Source organism: Magallana gigas, chromosome 5 (assembly GCF_963853765.1).
Source record: "Magallana gigas chromosome 5, xbMagGiga1.1, whole genome shotgun sequence".
Classification (NCBI taxonomy): domain Eukaryota; kingdom Metazoa; phylum Mollusca; class Bivalvia; order Ostreida; family Ostreidae; genus Magallana; species Magallana gigas.
Window position 1 is genome coordinate 16,666,796 of NC_088857.1, and position 15,123 is coordinate 16,681,918.

The 15,123-nt window shown below is 34.8% G+C and overlaps 1 protein-coding gene across 20 annotated transcripts in view; it reads left to right on the top strand.

Moving 5' to 3' along the window:
• LOC105326845 (CLIP-associating protein 1) overlaps nt 1-15,123 on the top strand; it is a 51,680-nt gene that overhangs the window by 7,139 nt on the left and 29,418 nt on the right. For 17 of the 20 annotated variants that reach the window (XM_066085372.1, XM_066085383.1, XM_066085387.1 and 14 more), the window contains exons 10-11: nt 12,833-12,982; nt 13,420-13,470. In XM_066085372.1, the coding sequence (XP_065941444.1) occupies nt 12,833-12,982; nt 13,420-13,470 (201 nt within the window). Of the gene's footprint in view, nt 1-4,748; nt 6,120-12,349; nt 12,557-12,832; nt 12,983-13,419; nt 13,471-15,123 lie in introns of those variants that run through there. The other 3 variants (XM_066085389.1, XM_066085390.1, XM_066085379.1) reach the window with 3 other exon arrangements.

A 15,123-nucleotide genomic window follows, 5' to 3' on the forward strand; every position in this document is an offset into this window, starting at 1 on the left:
GGGGGTTCAGTATTACCATTCTGTCTGACACCGGGCCTTTCATGTGACAAAGCTTATAGAAAAAAGACCATGTGTGGTCTTAAAAGATGAGGGGATGTGCATTTTTAATTTTTTATTTCATAGAATTCTTATATAAATTTTCATTCACTTGAGTACATGTACCTATTTTCAAGTACGCATGATGTTGGGTTTCTCATTGACAGAGTGAATATATTTGGTATGTTTCAAGCTCAAGTGATTATGTCTGCGTTGGTTCATTACTTATGAGGGTTAAGTGCTTCGAGTGCATTGCTTCAGATTATACAGCAAATTGTCCCCTGTATTGACTGCCACCATCTGTCACACCTGGTACAGTTTTGTGTGTGAAATCTCTCAATTTGTGCATATTTTGTAGGATTTAGTCAATAGAGAGAACAATGACCAAATTCTGTATCCATGTATTGGAAAATTTTACACTTTGAAATGCATGTTACGCATTTTATTACAAATTTTTCTATCAGGTGCATAATTATCATGAAGAAACTATACTGTAGGTTACTCCCCTTTCTTCAGTATAACATATAAGATATAGCTTGAAGGCAAATTTTAAGGTAGTTTATATGAGATCGGGTAATCTTTTTGAGTAAACAAAATTGTTTATCTAATCAAATAGCGATGCATGCATTTTAATGAAAATAATGAAAATAAATGGGTAAAGTGTTTTTAATTTGGTACATCATGAATGGAAGTGTTAGGAACTGGTGCTGTATCGGGAGTTAGAAGTGTTATCTCTTCAGCTGAAATGTAAATCTGTGGACAGTTGACAGGCTTTAATGATTAAATGAGTTAATGTCCACAGCTTTGCCCCAGAAGTGACCCATATTCGGCCCAAGAAATAATCTGCCCATTATTACGTTAGCGAAATTAGGTCAGGTAAATACACATCTGTGTTTTCTTGTGAGGTTAAAGCAAACATACCATGATTATTTTAATTTAATGTGTGTACAAAAATTAACAAAGCCGTAAAAATGCACCACTGCATTGGAGACTACAGGTCTGTTCATATAAAAATGAAAATGGATTTAATTTATTTGAATGTTATTTTTAAGTATAATGTTTGCAAAAGATTTTTTAAAAAGACTCATTCTCATTCCTCAGAAAACTATTTTGAACTGGTTTTAAAATTGTAGGTGAAAAAATATTAGCCTGGTAAAAGTAGGAAGAAAAAGGAGATGATTTTAAACATTTTATGCAAATTTCATGAAATAGGTTTGAACTTGTAGTGAAGAGAAAAACAACCTTTGGCTAAATGTTATCTCTTAGAAATATTTGTGTCATGTTGGTTTCAGTTATTTGGGTTAAAGATCAATTTTTTATTCAATATTGCACAATTTGAGTTAAAATACACAAATTCTGCTGTGTCACAGCATGTAAGACTTTGATCCCTGTGTTTTAAAGTTTTCTGGCCTCTAGATATACAACTTTCCCCCTTTTATAGATACATGTAGTAATGAGATTCACTTTAGCTGACACACAGAGATACAGGCATTGTACTGTGTTGATATATTGATGACCTTGAGGAAACTTCAAAGGCCGATCCAGACAAATTTATGTGTTAATCCTAGGACCAGGATAATACTGTGTGTCGTGCCAGCCCATAAAGACCCATCTCAAGAACCACAATAGACACAGGTTCAAATCCCTAACAGGCTTTAATTAATGACCTCTTGAGTGGTAATTAACATCCCGCTGAGTGGTTCTATGGGCGATGCTTATGTGTGAAGGCTTACAGCTGAATGGGTGTTGCTTGGGGGGCTTAATATGTAAAAATTGTAGAAAATAAATGTGTTGGAATCAGACAAGCGTGTAATTGTACATATAACCAGAATTTTTTTTTTTTTAAGTTTGCTAATTAGTAGGTATAAGATATGTGTACTCGTTTATGAAGCACCTGTTTGATTAAGTCTCAGGGTAAGGTATAAAATTTACACCTGTAACGCTGTCCTTGAAGGTGTGAACAAGCATAAAAATGATCTTGCAGGGTCCAACAAATGAAACTCTAATAAAGATCAAAATCCCTGGCCTAATTGCGAAAGATCGAGACTAACAAAAGATGTAATTGCTAGATTTTAAAAGGGAGGAAATCTGAATGTGGGGTGCTTAACGAGGGCTCTTTTGGCGGTCTTTGAGGGCAATAGATAATGACAAGAGAGAGGTTTAAGGTATTAGGTGGTCTACAAAACTGCCAGGCTGTAAGCCTGATGGGGCCAGGTCAGTTTGTTTTTCCAGTGGAGAAAGAGACAGGGTGATACCTTTCATAACTGTGTCACCATTCCGCAGATGGTTCGAAAAAAATCTGCGCATTGTCAGAGACGCTCTCGGGGCTGTTAGTTACCTGTTCTTTCTTTCATTGCCATCAGTTCTCATCCTTCCTATTGATATTTTAATGAAATTTTTGGGAAATAAAAACATTGGTTTGAAAAATAAATAAATAATGCTTCTTTAAAAACAGGTTATTTGCTTGGGTTTCTTTTTCTGATTATCTAAACAAGGTATTTATAACGTGTGATATTCCTTCTGAGTTGAGCTAAAGAACACCAAGATATGCCGAGTAATCCCAAATCAATATCAAATAAGGGGGCACACATACATGTATATATCTTTTCTTAAGCTGTAAATTTCTCTATGCCCCATAAAAATCTAATGATAATGGGACTGTAAGCTGCCAAGTGCTGTGGGTGCTTGGAGCTGGGAGAAATGATCATAGGTAATGGGGTCAGTGCCAATAGTCTGTCCCCTTCTCTGGGGGTCTGTCACAAAGCTGCAGCTGATTAATGATAAAACAATACACCAGTTATCATTTCATTACATGCCAGCAGCCATGTCTAATGAAGAATCAAGTCTGTGTATGTTTCCCTATGTTTAAGGGATTAAAGAGAGAGAAAAAATGGTCAGATGGTCATTTTCTACAAAGTTAAACTTATTACATCTAGCAAAATAAAGATTCAATTCTATTCTCCATAAGGGATTGGAAAAAAAGATAATCATCTGTTGCCAAGTTAAGTTTATATTCCAATGAAATAACATTAAGCAAAACTGTTTAAAGCATGGTATTGTCTTATAAGAATTAATGAAATTCCAGGTATTTTACATTCATAAAGTGCTCTGGGCATGTACCTAATCTCTTGTGTACTAAGAAGGTTAGCCGTTAGCAAAATGTTTAATGATATTTGACCACAATATCATTGAAATTAATGGGATTTAATGTAGACATGTATTTGTTGAAATATTTCCCATTCTTCTTGTTCAGTTGTCAAAGCGGGTAATAGCTAGGAAATAAACGCACACAGACGAGGCTTGTTAATTTCAGCAAGACCCGGTCACAGGTTAAAAAGGAAAAGTAATTTGAAGAGAAAAATTTAATAAAATGATCCTCCACTTGAGACAAATTTCCTTTGGCTGACAATAAAATTTGGCAGTGTATTGTTTCTCACTTTCATTTGGAATCCTCCCAGACTTAAAAGGAAATCTATGTAAACATTTATGACACTTCATAATAATTTGAGATATATTAAACTTTTCTTGTGAAGTTTCATTGGGGATTTTTATGAGGGGCAGTTGATAGGCTATCAGAAATGCTTCAAGGATTTTAGATAGAAAATGAGAGTGCTTTCTCATGACAATTATTAAGAAAATTTTGGAAGTTTGATTATATTTATTCAAAGTTGACTTTATGGTAAGGGGTCGTGGTACATTTTTCAATTTTAAAAAAGTTGATAATCTTTTTATTGATTATTATACTAAATGATATTTTTATTTGTTTACAAACTGGTTTTAAAAAAACATACAGAATAAACTTGGGTTTTACTTATTTTCATATTGAAAAATTGAGGCATATTGTACTTTAAAAAAAATTGTGAATTATTACCATAAAAAAATTTTTCATATGGATTTTTTAAAGGTTGTATGGGACATCTGTTGATATTAATGTAGATAAAAGTACATTAGAATCAAAATACTTTCACCAGTTTAGAGTTTTCAAATTTTACAGAGTTTTACCAAAAATTGTGTTTTAAAATTTGTTTGAAATTTAGAAATTACTAAAACCCCAGTGTGATTCCAACTCCTTACTTACAGACCCATAGGTTATGCTCTAACCCACTGCACTACACTGTTAAGTTTTGGAGAAGAAAAAATATTCAAAATTAAAATTTATTTTATTGTTTATTTTGATAGAAAGTACATCACAATATGGAGGTGTACCATACCACCTTAAGATATTCTTGTTTTTTCTCTCCCATAGTTAGAGTTTCATATGCTTTTCTTTTAAAATATCTAGTGATTTTTGAGATGTTTGAGGTTCAATTACAAGGCTTTGATTAAACTAGATAAGAATTTATTTAGGGTCAAATGTTGTCATTTCTTACATACTGATAAATAAGGGATTACATTTATCAGCAAGTTCAGAGGAGCCAGTTATGGCATTATTGACAAATATTTGAAATTGGCAGTATAGATTGGGAGGAAATTATCGAACTCTGCCTAAAGTTTTAAATGGATTTTTTTTTTGTCTTGTGAGTAATTTTACATCAATGGTCAGAAAATAGCCTGTTGGTCAGCAAAAAGTCACAGCTGGGCGGGCATCTGGACGGGACCAGTCACATTGTAATTAAGCGTGGGCCGAATTACAATAAGGAGTGAACGTAAGGAGACCAGATTGGGGCGACTCCGTTTCGTCAATGTTTGTTTACCTAATGAAAACATATAGATAGATAATATGATATTTATCTGCATATCTCATTCGAATTAAATGGACTGTTGGATGGTTGTAGAATTGGGTCTTATGTTACAATGTGGAGTGGGCACCATTCCAATAAAATAGAACTGCTCAGGAACAGGGAATTTAAAGGTCCAAAGAGACCGCTAGCGGGCCGTGCTCCGTTCCAATACTTACTAGTTGATTAACACATGAGGGCTTTTTTCTGCCATGTGCGAATGTTTTAGTTCCTGCAGAGGAAAAGATTTTGTTGACGAGTGGTGAATTACCAAAATACACAAGCCTGTGATGTCAAAAAGAGACAGTGTTACCCAATTCTTCTACGGGGACTGTGTGATGCATAATTTATGATGTTACACACAACATTTGGTGTGATAAATTCTTGAGCACTGCTAATATAGTGCCTGAAGGTCCTTTCTACAGTGTGATTTAGACAACACTCAGAAACACTAGAGCTCTGTGACAGATGAACTAGCTACCAGAGTATTTCATTCAGGAATTTAAATGTCATTTTCCTATGCATCAATTTCTTTTCTTTTGCTGTTTTCATTTTTAAACCAGGGCAAGTGATGATGTGTGTTCCACTCTATTAAGTGTGAATATTTTCATTGATAAAAAAAAAAAAAAAAACTTCTGCAAGAATTGGAGATTGGACATTTAAAATCATGGAAGCATGTCATGATCAGAGAGAATGTTATGGTATTTATCAAGCCAGGCTGTAATTAATATGGAAAGTTTATCTCAGATGTGTAACATCACGCGTCCAATAAGAAAAGAGAAAACAAGAATCCAAATGATTTACACTGAAGTAAATTAAAAAGACTGGAAGCATTGTAAACATGTATACTTCAAGCTGATGCGATTGTGTCGTTTCCAACAGTGAAGAATTCTAAACTGCCATTCGAAAAAAAAAAATCTCCTTCTCTTTTGTTGGCTACTATTACGGAAAGAAAATTCAATGAGGGAAGTTTTATTTGAGTGTACTGTGCAAAAATCAACAAATATGGAGGATCTTGTGTTTCTGGTCAATGCAACTTGACAAGGGAGTTACTTCTGCCATGTGAAAGTTTTCTCACGTTGTGTTAGGAATTGATTTGTGGTGTTTCTGTGGCCTGTGCTGCTATGGGTGAAAGTCCTCCACTGAATGGGGACCTGGACGCGGAGCTGTGGTCTTCTCCCCTCATGCACTATACCTCACCTTTTGATGACTACAAAGATCTGTTTGATCAAATCCCCAAAGATACCAATGTGTTCCAGTTTCCAGACCCTGCAGCCAAACCTACCTCAGGACCCACCAAACTGCCCGTGCCCCAGAGATCCCCCACCCTCCCCACCTCCCCTCTCTGTCAGGACACCACACCATGTAAGTGTGCTAAGGTAGCTGACCCTGTGACAAACGGTTCAGGGTTGGTTTGAAAAAAAATTATAGATGATATATGTTGATACTCTGTGTAGGCTGCTTGATAAGGACTCTAAGCAGAACCAGTTAACGTTTTTTGGCGCTTTTTATCTCTTTTGCTAAATTGCAAGGTAAAAAGGCTATCAACAATCACATTCTTGCTCACAGCCAGACAGATGTTACTCCATTATGCAACAACAGAGACATTCATATGTGTCTTCTTCTTTTTTTACCCATCATTTAATCTTTGTATATAATATACAATTTATTTTCACACTGAAAAGTTGTAATGTTGGACAATGTGATCTACTGTTTCTCCGATCAGATGTCACTTGGTATCAATAACATGATGACTAGCTGTTAACTTGATTAGACTGGATGTCAGGTCGTATGTTGGGTGTGGGTCAATTGTTGTTTGTCCTAGGGGTGTGTAGGTGGAATTTGACTGACCAGTCCTGTTAACCTGTCAGATATAGAAATGGAGATTATTATCATAATCCATGTAATATAAGTACAATCAACAAAGCTTTTACCTTGGGTACATTGATAGCTTATTTATTGTGTCAGCTTATTTATTGTGTCAGCTTATTTATTGTGTCAGCTTATTTATTGTGTCAGTATAACTATTCATTCCAGGCTTCTTTAAATGGGCTTGCAAATGGTCTTGTTTGGCATCAAGAATACCCTTTTTAAAAATTTTTTATTTATTTAATGTTTTATTGGAAATTGAATTGAATTTGGTGTTTTTGAAATGATTATCTTTTTTCTTAAAAAAAAAAAAAATCAATGTTCTATCAACAGGATTCCATTGAAAAAAGTATGATTTTGTTGGCACCAAAAAATGGTATAGGAGACGGTTGCATAACACATAAGATAGAAGTGACTTTAGTGCATGCTGGAATGATTTATTTTTCGTTGGATAGTAAATAAAACAGATCTGAGAGAAGAGTACAAACATATGTTTTCCTGAAGGAAAGCATATTGCAAAAGTCTTTGCAAAAACTGAATTTTTTCTTTGCAAGTTGCATATAATAAGAAAAGTAAGAAGCACTTTCTTATTAACAACCTTTAAAAAACCTCTTCATTTAATTTGAAAATTGCTGGGATTTAGTTTAGGTTTAGTTTTTGGGAATGGAGTTTGTTGTGTGTTTTTTAATAGTGATGAAAGATTTCATGTTCAAACAAACCCCCAATGATTAGCTTAAGATTTGGGTATTGATATGTTGATAGTTTGTAATTGCTGCATTTGTAATTGCTGGAATTGTCTGCAAGACAATGTCATGAGATATGGGATATCGAGTTACTGATGATCTCGACAGGAGAGTGGATATCTCGAGGTTCTTCTTAGTGCTCTGGGGAGGCCCTCCACCCAAGTAATCGGAGAACTCTTACAAAGAGGGTACCGACATCATTTCGGTATTCATCAGCGAGTGAAAAATGAGAAATTGTCACATTACAAAAAAATAATCAAAATATTCCTACAACAGGTTGAAATTTGAGACACTTGAAAGCCTGTAAGAGCTAGGGTGCATTAAACATGCAATGATGATGAAGGAAATTTAAATGAGTTCAAGTGGGTTTGCCCAGTAGCCGAGAATGTTTGACAAATACTGTTGAATAAATCGTAGTGTATTTGCAGTGTCTTTGATTAAATGGGGAGGCTTTAGGGTGTACAAACTTCCATTTGAAAAAAAACTTCTTGGCCAAAGTTCTTGCCTGTATTTGATTCTTGAAACTGGGCATATTTGGAAGGATTACCAAGATTCTGTTTGTTCAACTTGATATGTACAATTCTGTGCAGGGCTCTGTGGTTATAAAAACTGGCCTAAGTTGGAGGTCATTTTCTGTTTTGATACACACCCGTTAAATAAGTACCCCTTGTGTCGAAACTTAATGGGTGCATATACCCATGAAGTTCAACTGATCGGACCTTTACATGAAACCTACTTGTTTATCGCAATTTGAGCTATAACGTTTAATATTGGCCAAATTTATACCCCTTTGTGGTCTTTTGACTATGGCCATTGGGGTAGAATTTCATGGAGATTGGATTTCATTTTTTGCTGGTTCACACTTGGGTGTTTTCTTCTATCCCGATAGACTTACTGAAAAATATCAGATGCATGCGCAGATAAAAACAATTTACATAGGTATTGACTGTGCGATATACATTGAACATACAATGACTAACTCTCAAATTTGTAATTTAAATGCGGAGATTTGTTTGATTTACTTAAATTTATCAGAGCTTACGATTAAGTTTAGAATTTTCAGAGATTTTCAAACAACATTTTGGCCCATAACTTTTAGATTACCCCTGTGAAAAGGGGTCATTGGATTGATTAGGGGGTCAGGAAAAAATTGCTGAAAGAAACACTTCTTTTTGAAATTGATGCTATACCAATGATTAAGGTACAACACTGAGTTGTTTAGTTTGAAGATTTTCATTGAAGACAAATTTTTGCTGCAGGAAATGTCAATAGAAAACAAAACAATAATTTTGAAGAAAAATGGTCCAAACTTTTAAAGAAGTTAAAAAAACTCAACACAAGGCGTGAAGGAAAGGTCAAAACAAAACGGCCATTACTAGTATGACATTGTTGAGTGTGTTCTAAGTAGTTGTATCAACAGGGCAGTATTTCGAATCGTGTATTAAAACTCTAGGTCTAATAACATTGATTTTTGGAGGGAACCATTGTAAATCCTAAGTCTTTATGATAGTGCCGTGGTCTCAGATCAGATTTTATCCAGATTCTTTTAGCTGTGATCAAAAGTGCTTGTCGCAAATAGCTGACATTTAGGACATGAATTTCTAATTAAATTTAAAGGCATTGATTTTTTGAAGGGTTCATTAAATGCTTTTGGACCTGGGTCCATTTTCAAGCTAGGTCTAAGAACATTCAGTTCTTAGTTTCAAGATAAGTTATTGTGGGCAAAGTGGGGAATTTTTTTTATGTTTGTAAATGGATATATGTGCATGCTTCGCTTCAGTTTGTCCTGGTTCAGAACTCCAAATCTGTGTCAACAATTGACCATGCAAGAATGTGTATTGAATAGAAACCAATGATGGTTTGTTGGGATATCAGTTGTTTCTATATTTACATCGTGTATTAACAGTCATGAGATCTCAATTAGCACATATTCCTTCTATGTGTATTTCATGAACAGGTTGCCCAGTATTGCAGCCAATATTTTGATCATTACTTTGTTTTTAATTAAAACAGCTGGTTTTTGTTTAACCTGAAATGACACAACTTCAGCTGTCATCAAGTTTGTAGATCTTGACTTTAAATTTTGTGTGACATGGTTTCAGTATTAGAGTGTATAACAGAGCTTTGCCAATCTCTCTTGCATAAGACCTCCAATCTGGTATGGAACCAGTGAAAGCCTATTACATGTGACTAATTGTTTAAAGAAAAGATTTAACTCCGGTGGTCACTAATGGGGTCTTATATTTTCTGTGGACTGAAGAAAATTGAAACTGCCTCTTGTGTAATACACTAAGCCCATTGTTCGGACTCTTATCCAAGTACCCATTATTTTGATAATGCTCCAACATTTTTACAAGATTATCGTTGACTGCTATTTAGGAATATGGTCCGCAATGTGACCTGAAGTCAATGTGTGATGTCAGCAATACTGACACTAAAAAATTATGTGAGAGAGAGAGGAGAGAGCGGGAAGCGGAGAGGGGGAGGGGAGAGAGAGAGATGACGAAATTTTTTTTTAACTAACTGCAAAACTAAGAGCAAAATATCTTTAGGATCATTTAATATGGCCTTGACCTATCACTATAGAGAATAATGCATCTGTTTTATGACATAATGGACATTAGGGTGATTTATGTATGTGCACACATTTTGGGCTGTGGTCACAATAAATATACTGGTATGTGCATGTTACCAGAATACAGAGGTGTCCCCTCACACTCACACTAGTACACCATAGAGACAGTTGAGCTCCACTGCCTGTAAAGAAGATTGTTTTCTGGGACGTTTATGGCTCTCCCAGGTGCGGCATTGTCTGGCAATTTACGATCAGCTGGCCAAAGGTTTGGCCATAATGTCTGTTACCTTAGCTGTGTTTGTTCATGGTCCATGGTGGTGTGGTTTTTTTTTGGTAACAATCAAGCAATGTGCCAAGTCATGGTTTAGATGAATGTCCAACAGGCCATTGTTCATAGGATTATGGAAAAAAAATATTTTAATTTACACATTTTTTACTTAACCTACAAGCACTAATCTTAAAAGTCTAAAAATAGATAGATTTGAACAATGCACAGTTGACTGTTTATATATGGATGCAGAGTAAAATAAAAAAAGTCACACATTATGTCTTCCATGACAGATAGCTACCTATATTGTTTTGGTATTGCTGTTGTTGCTAAATTAGTCTTCTAGTACCTTATTTATAACTTGCTAGTTAAAAAGTCCTTACAAGACACACACCAGATTTTGTAACATCGTAGTAAGATTTTTTAAGATCGAGTAAGAAATAAAGATATTCCAGGTCTTTTGTGTGTTTTTGTTGAGGACTCGTTGGTTTTGCTCTACAAAGCTCCTGAAGAATGCATTCCATGTACAGCTCATTTAATCTAATAGACAACTTATACATATTGTTAGGATAGCAGATTGATCTTTTGATTTAAAGGAGACCGTGGTGACCTGATTGCCTAATCTCTGATATAACTGATCACTGTTTTTTATGTACATTGAAACAAATAATCACACAGATCATCTGTAGATCTACCGGCACCAGTTTAAGCCATCTAATCTATTGGTAATTTGGGGGGAAGTTTCATTATATCAGTTACGAAATCTTGATATATAGAATAAGTCCCCAGTTTCCCCATAGCTCTTATAGAGTATGTCATTTTTCTGTTAATTGCAGTGTAAATTTTGTTGTTATATAGATAGATGTGATAGTTGACATCCTCATACATTTCACACTCTTTGCGTGACCAGCTGACAGGTCTTGCGCAATACAAGGAAGTTTGTAGTCTTTGATGTTGTAAGATATATCAGCTGTCAATCGTTGGACAAATGAGTATCTTCAGGTCATAGTTGGAAAACTGATTTTTTTTTTTCATGTTTTAAAATTTTGATGAAATGCATTGACATGCAGTGCAACTTTAATGTCTTGGGTATGTTTTATTTATTTTAATACCTGGCGCATAACAGTTACTTGCATGTTTATACATTTCCCCCTGCATTTAAATTTTTGAAAACATTTTTACATGTATGCACAAAGTTTTGAATTTTCTTCCTATTACATGTTTAGTTTTCATATGATTTTAATTGGGAATTTTTTTTTTTTTTTTTTTTTTGCATTTTTATATGCATGATAATTAATAGGAATAAACATACATTTCAACAGCTTACCAGGATCTCACCTGGATTTTAATTATGTAATCATACCTTTCACTTTGACCTACATGAAAGAGGGTCAGAGCCTAGCTTCTGGGGAAGTATGATAACATATGTTGGAGATGATAATCAGAAGAGGTTTCCAGTTTTCTCAGGGGAAATACCATCTGGTTGGAATCCTTTACATTGTTTCTCTTTTTTTAGTTGCACATTCTGGTATTGTTATTGTGTGAATTCATGTTCACCATAGAGAAATAATAGTAATGCTTGTCTATTATCAGTCTCCTGCCCAACATCAGCACACAGAGACGATTTTGGCAGCCCATGTAACCCTCTATTTTCTATTTTGAATTTTTTAATTTAATAACAAAAGAAAATTGCTTGACAGGTAAATTTTGCTTGAAATTGTAATCAGGATGTTTTCAATTAAAATGCAATTTAGAGACTTAAGTGTTTGGTTGTGTTATAATTTTTTTCCATTGCAACTTGAATTTGAAGAAGCAGTGTTCCTAATTTTGTGCAAGACAAGCTTATCATGGTTTCAGGCTCCATAATAACAAACTGTCAATTATCTACAAAGATGATCGAGGGAATCCATATTTTTTTGGTCTGGAGAGAAAGCTGACAGGGAGTTGAGTCCCTATTATCGCAGGGTGTGCATATACTGCTTTGTTGCTGCATCATGTTCGGAACGGAGGCAGAAAGTGCTATCTGATGCAAAATTCTTGTATTGTTTTCAAAAGCAGTGATTTTTCATTTGTTTGAATCTATTCAAGTGGCTTTTTTTTCGCTGAGAATCTTTGTATCTGTGTTAAAAGTGAAGAAGTATGTGTTAAGCAGTTCATGTTTTTTCGTGCTCGGGGTTTTGGAAGGGTTGCTGAGGCTTGGAGTGTGAGTTGGGTTGAGATGTCTGTGATGTGAAGATGAGTGACTTATAAGTGTTGGCTTTTCATTTCTGAGGAGGATGCGCAATGTCCACTGTAAAAAAATCTTTTTTGCAAAAATGCAGGGACTTTATTGGGTCTAGCAAGAAAGGTAAAAAAAAAACCCAACCCCAACCAAAAATCTTACATGATGTACAGATCCGTTTTATAACACTTCTGAATTTGAGACATATGATAGGATTTGCAGCTTTATGACTTCATTCTATTTTGTAGTGGTATTAAAATTTAATGTGCATTTCTGATCTGCTTGATACTTATAAGATTAGTCTCTTCATTTATTTTGATATTTCTTTCTTGGTTTTAAATGTTATGTAAAGAACTTCTTGTTTGAAAAGTAAATTGCAAATGTATTATTTTTCTGTTGTAGCTCCAAGCCATAGATCTGATGATGATGCGGACTTTGCCAAACCTCTCTCCACCAAAGTACCCCAAGCCAAGAGGGCTTCCTCTGCCTCCTCAGCCTCCTCCTCCGTGGGGGCCAGGAAAAGCCTGCTCCCCACCAACCGGTCAAGCTCAGGTAAATGTCATTGGGTGGAAGGAGTTTTGGAATTTAACCTACTAAAAATCATGATTCCTTTTCTTAATCTGCTACATGTATATATGATATTCGTAAGCTCTGTTTACTCAAAATGCAACTATTTTTACATAAAATTATTGGCTCTGTAAAAATATGATATTGGCCAGAAATAATAATCTTTATGTAAATATATACCCCAGGCTTCTAGCTATAGTTAGCATGTGCATTGTAAAAACAAGAGACATGTTTTAGGGATAAACTTGGCAAGATGAGAAAGAATTCAGTTATGACATTGAAATATCTGTTTGGAATCTATGAATGAACTATGGTTAGCAATTTAGATATTATATAGAGACTATGCAGTAGATATTCTGTCTTTTATTGGTGTCAGTCTTTGGTTATGGCTAAGATAACTAACTGTACTTTACTGATATTAGCCTCAACCTCTCTGAAGAGACGACGCTCCATAGCGGGCCCTCCTACATCAGGTAATCGTGTCACCACTAGAGTCGCTTCCCCTTGCCTGTCTCTCTGTACCAAAAACTGGTCAAGATTTATTGAAAAGGAGGAAAGTCGATTTGTTTCTAGATCTAGGCAGGAATATTTTAAAGAGCAGTTTTTGAGAGTACTGTACTAAGCAAAAAATTTTCAGTAAAAAGGACTTGCGTGCAGGTGCACTTGGTTTGTTTGCCAACTTTAGATTTTTTTACAGTCTTTCTTTAATATTAAATTAAGAAGAAGAATTAGTTGGGTATATGATATGAGCATAGCCTACATTTGATGTTGATTTGTCAATAGCAGTGTTAGCCTTCTGTTGCCATACTAAGCCCTGTGTTTGCGAGACAGTGATGAAAGTTGTTACACCAAGTTTGGATAGATAGGATGTTTGCCTTTCAAGGGTAAACATACTTCATGTGTGAAACTTTTTAGTCAGTCTTTGGCAAATAAAATGAAAGAAATCAATATTTGGACATATTTCAAATACCTGCATTTTTCCCTCCATGTACCGAGTGATTTAGAGGGAAATTGAGTTCTTTATTTCCATATCCTAGGTTTTAGAAGGGGTTGGTATGTTAGGTTGCAGAATGAATGTAAATTTTGTTGGCTAGTTCCTACAGAGACCTGTAATTACCTAGTTGTTTATGAGTGGTTTTAAATGTCCAACCTTCACACAGGCATCAGCAACTTAATCTCATTAAGCTTACAGATCATTTACCAGAACTTTTGGATAGTTGTCAGTTTTGATACACCCCCCAACACCACCCCCCTCCTATATTCCACCATGTCAAAACAATGACCAGTGTTTTTGGTACAGAAAGACTTTCCCTTCCTTCCTTTACAGGCATTTTGCATGTTTAAAAAAAAAAAAAGACAATACCAGATCATAGGATTTTCTCTCAATTCAAGCTGCATGCATAGTGAGAGTAGATTTGAAAAAGAAGAAAAAATTATTTTGGAGCTTCATTTTGTACTGTAGCTTTTTTTGTTTAGATTTTGTGGTTTGTTGTCTTACCCTCTAGATGTCAGTTTAAAAGCTGAAGTATGATCTAGTTCAGATGAGTACAAAGGGGATAGATTATGCATGCATGTTCAGGAGAACTTTTGATGTTGAAGATGCACTCGGGAGTAATGTATTTATTGCAGGGGCCATGCAAGTGGAACTGACAGAAATTGCTTACATTGAAAACTGAAATTGATTTATTTAGATAAAGAATGGTGCAAATATATACTGGTACATAAGTTTGTTTAACTTCGAGGAAAATGTGATGAAAAATATATAAAAGGGGATGTAAGATTATCATAAAATACAGAAATAAGTTATCTTCAAACATCCTGCTATGTCTAGTTAAAAAAAATTCTTTAAATAGTGGATTTGTTAAAACTCCAACATAATTGCCAAAAAAACTACATGTCCAATTTTTTCCCTTTCATGTTATATTCCATCTTGTAATTCAATGAAAATGTTTGTTTACTACAAAATTTTAATGGGCCTATATTATCTGAAGCTATGTTTTTAAGAATGAATTATGATAGAATATTCCACATGCCAATATAACTTTGTATACACCACCTGTTATACCAGTTCCCTCCACACTGCAGACATATGTACTTAACATGTTTTTGGATCTGAAATAATATGA